General features: G+C 31.3%; 1 protein-coding gene across 5 annotated transcripts in view; it reads left to right on the top strand.

Moving 5' to 3' along the window:
• The first annotated feature begins 8,458 nt into the window (after nt 1-8,458).
• Nucleotides 8,459-11,243, top strand: part of LOC102603577 (polycomb group protein EMBRYONIC FLOWER 2) — a 29,297-nt gene continuing 26,512 nt past the window's right edge. For 2 of the 5 annotated variants that reach the window (XM_006361545.2, XM_006361544.2), the window contains exons 1-3: nt 8,459-8,683; nt 10,783-10,865; nt 10,993-11,161. In XM_006361545.2, coding sequence (XP_006361607.1) covers nt 10,831-10,865; nt 10,993-11,161 — 204 coding nt within the window. In that variant the 5' untranslated portion in view covers nt 8,459-8,683; nt 10,783-10,830. Of the gene's footprint in view, nt 8,688-10,782; nt 10,866-10,992; nt 11,162-11,243 lie in introns of all 5 variants that reach the window. The other 3 variants (XM_015315375.1, XM_015315377.1, XM_015315378.1) reach the window with 3 other exon arrangements.

The raw sequence follows: 11,243 nt of genomic DNA, 5'->3' as shown, positions 1-11,243 counted from the left end.
GACTAACATACTTTGAAAACAATGAACTCGTACATTTGTTTGAACAATATAAGTATTAATGTATCATGTACAACCCAACAATATGACAAAATGAAACTAAAACAATACAATTATACAGGTGTATAACCCATCAATATGTTATTACGAATCTTTGTTCCCTTCTTGATCTCCATTGCAACAATAGAGCTGGAAATTTTGGTTTGCTCTTAAGCGATACACAAATCAAACAAAGGTACTTCTTCCAACAATTTATCAAAAAAATGTGTACCTCTTGTGATCCTCTTCGGAGTACTAACTTTCGCCATTGTAATGGTGAAAAAAAATCTTCACCCGAAACCCTGTAAAGATAGATGAAATGTGTATACAACTATAACCTTCGATAAAAAAGAGAAAAAAATGAAATTAAAAGATATCTGATGAATTTGAATCACAAAAAAGCTCATGAAATCATGCAAAGGATCATTAATTGTAAGAAAATTTGGGGGAAAGAGACAGTGATTTGGGGATAGATTGAAAGAGAAACTTTGAAGGTGGGAACTAGGGAAGTGAAGCGTAAAAGGAGGCTTAAAAAACTTAATTAGATATATAGAATTGTAGTTACTATTTAATAATTAAATATATCCATAAAAAAATAAAGTATACTATACCTTTAATATGTATTATAGTTTGCTATTTTCTGTAGTTTTTCCAAGTTTAGAAACTTGGGACAAACCCAAAGGTGTAAAGCAAGGCTTCAAGTCCAATTTTGACACAGACAAATTAAAGTTACATTACAAGGATTTAGATAATATAGCTAAACTTGAAACTCCATCTAAAATAAATTGTTTTAAAAGTAAAAAATATGAGCATAAAGAAAATGAATGTTCTAACAAATTAAAGAACTATCATTGCATTGAATGATAGTAGTTATCAAAATGAAAGATGAATCTAGGAATGCTCATAGGAAGAGTGATAGTAGTGATGAGTTTATCAGAGAAGAGGATAGAGAAGAAATTTATGATGATGAAAAATTTGTTCTTACATGAAAAACTATGATTACTCTAGCAAGGTAAATCTTGATCAAAGATAGAACTTGTTCATAATTGATGTAGAGTTCAAGAACAGTTATATTTCTTTATAATCGATAGTGAAATTGATGCAAATGTTGCTAGCATATTTATGATGGAACAATTGAAACTTCCAACATAAAGAAATTTTAAACCTTATACATTTCAATGGCTCAATGAATATGGTGAACTCAAGGTAATCAAGAGAGTGTCAGTTAAGTTCAAGATAAAAATTACCATGTTGAAGTGATTTGTGTTGTTGTACCAACGCAAGCTTGTCATCTGTTGATGAAAGGCCATAAAAATATGATGTAGGGGCTAAACATGATGAAAGATCAAATAAATCTGTATTTGTTAAGAATAGTAAAAAACACATTTTTAACTCTCTTTCTCTTTTTCAAGTGGGAGAGAAATATAAAAAAATGAGAGAGTTGAAAGAAAAACTTGAGAGAAAAAAGAAAGAGAGGAGTAAGGGAGTGAAGAGTGATAGCTCAAAGAAAAACAATAAGAGGTTGAGAGCTCGAGTGAGAATGAATTATCATAAGAAAAGAGAAGTGAGTAAGAAAAACAAATGATCAAAGAAAGAGGAAAAGTTGTGCATGATTTTTCAAAATCAAAAGAGCTTAGAAGAGCTAAACATTTAATATGATACTCAAACCATACTTATTAAATCTAAAGGTGAGGCGAATTCGAGGACTAATTCTTTTGAAAATGGGGATAGTGATGTCACACCCCTTTTCGCGCACAGCGGCGAAAGGGTTTTTCCAATTTAAGTGACGGTATTGATTTAGGGATTATTTTACTTTTTGTTTCAGAGTCACCACTTGGAATTGAGTTGTGGTGTTCCAAGTCACCTTTTCAAATCTCTAATCAATAAGAAATGACTCTTTTAGTTTTGGTCTACGAACAAGAAATTCGGGTAAGGAATTCTGTTGACCGAGGGGAAGGTATTAGGCATCCCTCGAGTCCCGTGGTTCTAGCACGGTCGCTTTTATTGACTTATACTTATTTTAATATGATTTTGGATAATTTGTGTCTAAGGTCATGATTCGCTCGCATTTTTATTTGGTCTCAATCCAGATGCGTAACCGCATTCTTGGTCTTGACATTTAGAGACATAACCATCTTCTTTCTATCACATCTAATAATCTATTTTTTCTATAAGTCTCTACTTTAGATTAATAAAAATTTAATTATATTATTGGGACAAGGTGCATCACTGCATCCTTGATTATTATCTTCTATGTCTCAAAAAGATGCGCAACCGCATTATTAATCGAAAAAAATAATTTTAACGTTACCTAAAAAATTTAGTTCTAATGTTAAAGAAAATACTTAGTCTTTATAAAGAAAAATACAAATAAAATAAAATAACTAAAATTACTAAGATAAAATTTTGGATCATATTCATATCTTTTTATTTTATATTTTAATATTTTTATTACTCTTTAAATTAACATCAAAATTAGGTATACATTTTCTAATCAAACAAAACAAAAACGAACTGTAAAAAATAAAACTCATTTTTTGTTTGATAAAATAAAACTACAATAATTTATTTATTTTTTAGCCTAATTATACCTACTTTATCATTATTATCTAAATCAATTTTATCTTAAAGTTAATGAAAAAAATTAGGCATACACATTCTAATCAAACAAAACAACAACAAATTGTAAAAAATAAAACTCATTTTTTTTATACAATAAAACAACAATAATTTATTTGTTTGTTTTTTAGCCTAACTATACCTACTTTATCATTATTATCTAAATGAAGACAAGAACAATGTTACGACCATTCATTTTTAAGAGATCACAACTAACAAATAAAATAAATAAATAAATAATTCATCTATTAAAGCTACCTTATTCATGAAATAGAGATATAACAACTAACAAATTAATCATTCCAATCAAATTCATGAATGAAACAAAATATAAAAAGAACTTGTCATAAAATTACATCAAATTCCATAAATAAATAAATAGAAAGATAAGGTAAAGTTGAATACCGCAAAATCTTAACCGAAGCTCAATTAGAATACCCACAATTTTTTGTAGGTGTGTATGGTGGTATATGTGTTTGTGTTGATATGAAAAATAATGGGTAAGGAAGAAAAGATGTGAATGTGTTGGTGAATTTTTTTTTTCTTTTGTTTTTTGCGTGTTCTTTTCTGATTGTGTGTTGTTTGCTGATCCTTTTTTTTCTTTTTTCTTTCTGTGTCCGTGTATATCCCCTAGGAGTAGTAGTAGTGTGTAGGTATATAGTGGTGGTGTACGTGTGTGTGTGTGGAGTGTTTTAGTGGGATGTGTATAGAAAATGGGGGAGGGACGTGGGGTTTCCTTTTTGCTGATGGTTTGTCGTGGGGTTGGGGTAATGGGAGATGGGTATGGGTAGGAGTAGTGGGGCAAGGATTAGTTGATAGGTAAATAATTACTTTTTTAAATTAAATATATATAATATAATAATAATAAAAAATATATATTAGTCAACTATATTCTAAATTAATATAAAAACAAAAGCCAATCTAAATTTATAATTTAAAAATATACGATTATTTATTAAACCTAATTTAGAAGTAAAACATATATATATTTTTGCCATTTTTCATTACTCTTTAAAACAATTGAAAAATAAAACTTAGCCTAAGAAGTGATTCTATTTTTGTTGTTTTCAAATCTTTTAAAATAAACTTAATAAAATAAGATAAAAGTCATAAATATTTAGTTTAGATTTATAAAATATTTAAGCTCTAAAAATGGTGTTAAACTTAATTTCGGTCAAAAATTACGTGTCTACAGTGTCAAAATTAACACATCTAAATTTGAGCAACTTCATAACATTATAATCAAGTATTATATAATCATGAAAATCAAATTATAAAATAAATGTTAAATGGTACCTCTTGCGAAAATCAATTTACGAAAAGAAAGCAATCCTAATAGGGAACCACGAACTCGAAATCACGAAAGTAAACCTCAAACTCAACCTTTGTTTGTGAGTGGAAAAAATATATAATGGGAGGGGGATTTTTCTTTTTTCTTTTTTATGCAGATGGGTGCGTGTATTTTTTGGTAATCTCTTTTCGTGTGTTTTTGTTTTTGGGATGAAAAAATGTTTTTGATCTTCTTTTTCTTTGTGTTGCTGGTGTTGTTTTTGGAGTAGTCTGTTTTTTGTGTTGCTCTCCTTGGGTTATGGAATTTTGAGTGAATGTATATGTCTTTTTTTCTCGTGTGTGTTATATGTAGTAGTGTATGTGTGTATGTTGTGCCGTGCGTGAGTGTGTATGTTGTAGAAGTGTGTGTAGACGTTGGGGTAGTGGGGTGAGAGTGAATGGGAGGAAATTTGGGGGTGAGGGTAACGTGCAGGTGGGTATGGGAATAGGTAATTTTATTATTTTTATTATTACTTTTTAAAATAGACAAATAAAACATTAAATATATATAAATTAATTAAATTAATTATTTTAAATTAATAGAATATAAGAAAAGTTGAATAGTTAATTTAAAACTATAATTAATAAACACTAGCTTATTTATTAAATCTAAATTAAAAGGACATATATATATTCTTTGTAAGCAATTGAAAATAAAACTTACCTTACTATGTGATTCTATTTTTGTTGTTTTCAAAACATTTAAAATAAACTTAATAAAATAAAATAAAGGTCAAAATATTTAATTTAGATTTATATAATATTTAAGCTCTAAAACTGATGTAAAATTTTAGGTTCGGTCAAAAATTACGTGTCTACAAATGATGTAGATAAAAGTAACAATATTTCAAGGAGACCTTTCACAGTGAGTCAAGCTAAGCACCTTCAAGCATGAAAAACTTTATAAATTAAAATGGAAATTTTGGAAGATTCAAACATGAAAGACATAAAGATATTCAATATATTAAGTGTTCTACCACTTTAATTACCTTATAATTTTAGTGAGGAAAATTTGGGTCTTTATCGTTACTTTTAACCTTTATTATATATAGTATATATTAGGATTCCACAACTAGTTTTGACATTTGAAAAATTGTGCCTCTTGTGAGAGCTTGAAAATTCTTTATTAAATTTCAACATCTTGCCTTAGATTGCAAGTTAGGTTCCATAACTAGTTTTAACATATGAAAAATTGTGCCTCTTGTGAGAGCTTGAAAATTCCTTGTTGAATTTCGAGTTTTTGCCCTTAGATTTGCAAGTAAGGTTGCTACCTTCTTGAGGATTCTACTAGACTGTTTTTATTTATCAAATAAGTGGTGTTTTAGTTAGTTTCACTAATGCATCTTTTCTTTAAATTTTAATTTAATTGTGTCTATCTCTCTTTTATCTATCTTTCAATCTTGATTTTGTTTTGTTTTCATCTTCTTGTTTCACATCATCTTATTAGAGGGTTATGCAGTGTATTATGACATTTCAAACGTTGAATTATGTTGTGTCTTGATGCAACATTGTAAGGTGATTGCATATGTTTCGATGTAGTTGAGGAAGCATGAGAGGAATTATATGACCCAAGATTTAGAATTGACCGCAGTTATACATGCATTGAAGATGTAGAGACACTATTTGTATGGCGTTCATGTTGATATCTTCACTATTAATAAGAGCTTGTTTGTACTCTTTTAAGTAGAAATAGTTGTACTTACAACAACGGGAATGACTCGAGTTGCTAAAAGACTAAGATATATATATATTTTGTATTATTTGGATTAGGCAAATACGATAACTGATGTCCTCAATCACAGATCTATGGACAACTTATCATACTTATGAGCCGAAAATAGATAGCTTGAAAACTACATTAGTTGGATAGTGGGGTCACAATTTAAACTATATAATGTCATTTTTAGTTGTGAAAATAAAAGAGCGGCGGTATGAGGATCTCATCCTAGTGTAGTTTAGGGATAATGAGTCTTTATCCTTTGAGGTGACAAGAAACAGAAAGGTACTATAATTGACTTCATATTTCAGATGTTGCAGGACTCTAATAGTTGATTATGGCGGAGGCATATCATTTTCATTATTTTATTCACCCATGATCAATGAAGATGTGCCATGATTTTAAGAGGATCCATTAGTGGCACGAGATGAAAAAACAATGTCGAATTTGTGACTAAGTGTCCCAATTGTCAGTATGTGAAAATTAAGCATAACAAGTTTGATGGGCTAATGCATGATATAACTATTCCCTTGTGGATGTTGGAAGTATTTATTATGATTTATGTTACATGATTACCCCATTCATGAAATACGTTTGGTTCTATTTAGATGATTGTTGACAAACTAACAAAATTAACCCATTTCTTGTCACTACTTATATGGATGATGATTAGTTGTTTATTTGAGAGAAAGTCAGTCTCCACGATGTCCTAGTATTAATCATTTATGAGAAAGGAACACAATTTATAACTACTTTTTGGTGGTCATTCCAGAAGGACTTGGAGATGCAAATTAACTCAGCACAATTTTTTTCTCAGATAGATAGTCAAATCGAGCGCACAACCCATACACTTAAGAATATGTTATGAGTGTGTGATATAGAATTCAAGGGAAGTTGGGAATGATCTCTTACCTCTTATTGAGTTTGCATATAATAACAACTACCATTTCAATATCTGGATGAGTCATGACGCCTTATGAGGTTTTATAGGGACAAAAATGCAAATCCCCTATTAGATGGTTGTAGGTGGGTGAGTCATGGTTGGTTAGACTTGACTTAGTACACCAAATTACTTTCTGTCAGGCACAGAAATACTAGTTTATATTTATTTATTTATTTATTTATTTTAATTTCTGAAAGTAGCGCAAGGCGAGTGAAGCAAGTTAAACTTATTTTGAGCAATCATTGACGGCCTATAATCGCAAGAAATCATATTTCGATGTGAGACGTTGAGATTTAATTCTGTATTGACTATTGAGTATTCTTGAAGATCTCACCTTGAAGGACGTTATGAGAATGGATGGGAAATGTAAGCTCATTTCGAAATTCTATATGGACAAATGTTGCAAAAATATATATAAAACCATTTCTCGGATTGTCTAGTTGAGGATCTTTAGATCTTAGAGAAATTGTCCTACGATGAGACTCCAGTTACAATACTATACTGTTAGGTCTGTATACTGAGGAACAAACACGTAGCTCCGGTAAAAGTCTTTTGGAAAAATAAGAACATCAAAGAAATGACATGAAAAGGTGAGAAGGATATGAGATCTAGACACCCATACCTCTTCCAAGCACTAGAGTGAGAGTATGCCAACCTAAATTTCATAGTCTAAGGTGAGTTACCCCTTTCAATTAAGTTTTATTATAATTATAATTTGCTTAAGATATTTATTATTGAGTTGCATCTTGTTAGTATGTTGTATCACTTTGTGAGACATCTGGGCTGAACTCCTCTACTTTTCTCGTTATATTGAAATACCATCATGAAAGGAACATATGAATTATTGCTAAATATTTGATCAAATGGGATTATCTAATTCATCCATAGAATTCTACCTATCCGAATCGATCAAAAATTTAATTATATCCGAATTATTCATTTTCAAATAATATTCACATTATTTACAAATATGTATTTTAATAATTTAGGCTTACCTCTCATTAATAAACTTAACAGATACAACTCTCTTTTAATGATTTTTCCAAATCAGTCATAATTATCTAATTTTAATTAAATTAATAGGCTAGATTTACTATTTTGTGTGAACTGAAGTACCCATTTTGACCCTTATAGGAAGGTTGTGAGTGTTTTTGTACATGTAGTGCACTTTGGAAGTATCCATTTTTTTTTTACTATTTTGAGGTATAAAAAATATTTGAAGGGACATTTTTGTCATTTCACTTATTTTATCTTGAAATAAGTTATTTCAATATTTTTTTTCAAAAATCAAAATAACAAGTAAGATCTAAACAATTATTATATAATGATAATAAGTTCTAAAAACCTAGCTACCCCACCCCACCTCCCCCAACCTATCACACTACCTAAACATAAACCTAAATACCAAAATAGTTATTTCAGCATTATTATTCCACCAAAGAGAAAAATAATTTATCTCAATACTATTTTCTCTATCTCTAATTACCTGTCCACTTTTCATTTTTTAGCTGTTCATATTTTCTTGTCGATTTTGACAAATCAAGAAATATTTTTTTTTACCTATTATACCCTCAATTAATTACTTTGAAAAAGTAAAACTTCTTGAAAATCTTAAATTTTTAATTCATCAACTTCATAATTAATAGAGGTAAAATGGTAAACTCACTATATTAATCATTGTTTTCTTAATAAGTGTGCCAATTGAAAAATGAACAAAAAATTAGGGACAGAGGGAGTAATTATTAAATTCGGGATAAATTATCTCGACCTTAATGCACTTTAATTAATTCCAAGACTATTTGGTCTTCACACCAAACAACCCCTAAAGTGTTCCGTTCAGATTGTTCCTGTTCCCAGTTAAAACTTGACCCTGCCCCAAAACGCCTCTGGTTGAGCGGTCAAAGTTCGAACCGAAACCAAGAACGGATCCTAAAATCCGACTGATTTAGGTCCGCCAATTTCAAACGGCGCCGGTCTTCTTCTTCCGGCGAATCGACAGAGACAGCACCTTCCTCCACCATCTTCGGCAAAATCGAGTGGTAGGTTACATTCTTTCCTTTCTATCCCGTGGGGCAAAATCCCTAATCCTTTTTTCTAATTATTGTGAGCATTGCAACAATTTAACTTTGCATATATCCATGTTTTGCCTGTGAATTATCAGTGATTTGGGAATTCCAGTGGTTATATTTTTTTTTTTTTTTTTTTTTTTTTTTTTGAGCTTGCGTATGAAGTCTGAAGTATTGGATTTTAATGGTTGTTTGGAGTTACCTAATGACATGATGGAAAAAAGGAAAGAAAGAAAGACAATAAGAAATGAGCTGCTAGAATGACCCTAGCGTTCAGCTGCAATCAAGCAAAGACTGCATTAGGTGAATTCTTTGCATCTTCTAAGCTTTGGTGAGCTGAGTTAGTGGGTAGGTGTGCTTGTAAGAGGTACCATGTACCCAAGGTGCGTGCAAGCTGGTACAGGAACCACAAATATAACAAAGAAAATACTAAAGACAGGGCTAGGTTTTATGTCAGAAAGCAATATTTTTTTTGATAATTAATGTTTTTTTAATCGAACCTGACAAACACTGCCCTGGCTGTTTCGGCTACAAATTGATTATAGGTTTCTGATTGCATAGCACTTTCTGCTTTGCAAATTTCGAAGAAAGTCTTTTATTGATAAATAATGCACTATAGAGTATCTCTCTGTCATTCATCTGAGTGAGATGTGGAAACTACAGTTTTATTGTCTGAATTCAGAAACTTTTCCTTATAACTAGGAACTAATTGAGAAACAGTGGGGTCTATTAGATATAGAGGGGTTTTCAGACCTACCAAAGGTACTCCAGATTGCCCTCTAGTAGGATCAGATTTACAGAGGACAAAATAGTCTGCCTCCACACGTGTTTTGAGGGCTGAACTAAGGGAAGTTGTGGTTCAATTTGTTTAAAGTTTTTAAGATCAAATTCAGCAATTATTTGTGCTGGAAAGAATATTAGTAGATGAGCTATTGATCGAGTTTAGCTGGATCAATAATTCCAGTGGGTTATGTTTGTGCGGAGATAGTTTTCTCAGCTTCAAGGAAATGGAATTGCTCACTGTTGAGAAACTAGTCTGGTAAGGTGAAGGTGCACGTTGTTGCCAGACTCTTCTTTCATGAAGGGTTAGTGAGGATTAAGCAAGGGATAGGGTGAAGCGCATATTTGCATTAGTGTAGGAAGAATATTTGGGGAGATTTGGAGTGGTGCCGGGGGATGCTGATATTGGGAAGGTAAGAACTAAGAAAACTTGACTGGTTAGCATATACTATCACGCGAACATCTTTGTGATCTCCATAATTTTCTTCTCTTCCTGGTAGTTCTCAGATCACTATATGAGAGAATCACCTTTTTTTTGGCCAAGTCACTATGTGAGAGACTCACTTATTCATATTTTACACTAGAGACAAAAATGTTGCGGATCTCTCTCTTTTGTGAATCAATCTTGATTGTTAGGGAGACAGTGTTCCTGTTCTTTTTGAGTAGTTAATACCGTTCAATGTATATTATGGGCAACCTATTCTTCCTTCAGTTGATCACTACCTTTTCAACGACTGTTGTATTTTTCCTAAACCATTTATACATGAATTCCTAAAGTATATTGCTGTGGTTCCCCTTCCTTTATAAAATCAAAGAACAAAGTTTTTATCATGCTATAGCCACAAGTGTATCCCTTTCGCTTGATGAAGAAGCTGCACACGAGTTTCCATGTTAAGCTCCATTCACATTTTGCATCTGGTAGTTCCAGTAGCTTTCTATTGGTTCTTTGCTTATCAAAAAGGTTTGTAACATGTAATCTCATTCTTTTTATTATATCTTCTTCTTAAAATGGTTGTTTTGGTTGCATTTTTAAGCAAGGCTATTTATATTCATTCATACAATGATATAGTGAGACTTCATGGCTATGTTTTTCAAAGTGAGATGAGACTGAATTTTCTGAATATCTCCCTCCTCCACAACTAAAGAAAAGAGAGAAGAAGGAAAATAAGACTTATGTATTATCTGAAGGAGAAATCTGAATCAGATTTTATCAATATCTTTCTTTCCCTTGTTGCCTATTATGTCAAGTGCTTAATGATTCTTTTCTCACACAATTTTATTTCTGAATTTAGTGAAGTTGAAAGAACTATGAATATACATTTGAATACTTTGTGACAAGGATGCCAGGCATACCTTTAGTGGCTCGTGAAACCACGTAAGATATTTCCTGTGCCCTGCATTTGAGGTGTTATATTTATATTTGTCAATAATTACATTTAAGATACTCAAATGCACTTACAGAAGCATGGATGATGATTGTTATATTATAATTTGTGGAACAGGAATTACACTTGCTACTGCAGTTACTCTACAGTTACGGATTCAATGTGCAGGCAAGATTCTGCTACACATTTGTCTGCAGAGGAGGAGATTGCTGCTGAAGAAAGCCTTTCAAGTTATTGCAAACCTGTTGAACTCTACAACATTCTCCAACGCCGTGCTGTTAGAAATGTAATGTACTTACATGAGGATGCAGCTTTTTGCCTATTTGTCATCAATGCTAATGATTTTGGTGACAATTTTCAAGTTGATG

The sequence above is a fragment of the Solanum tuberosum genome, unplaced genomic scaffold (assembly GCF_000226075.1).
Source record: "Solanum tuberosum cultivar DM 1-3 516 R44 unplaced genomic scaffold, SolTub_3.0 scf00352, whole genome shotgun sequence".
Lineage (NCBI taxonomy): Eukaryota > Viridiplantae > Streptophyta > Magnoliopsida > Solanales > Solanaceae > Solanum > Solanum tuberosum.
This window is presented reverse-complemented; position numbering and strand designations above follow the sequence as displayed.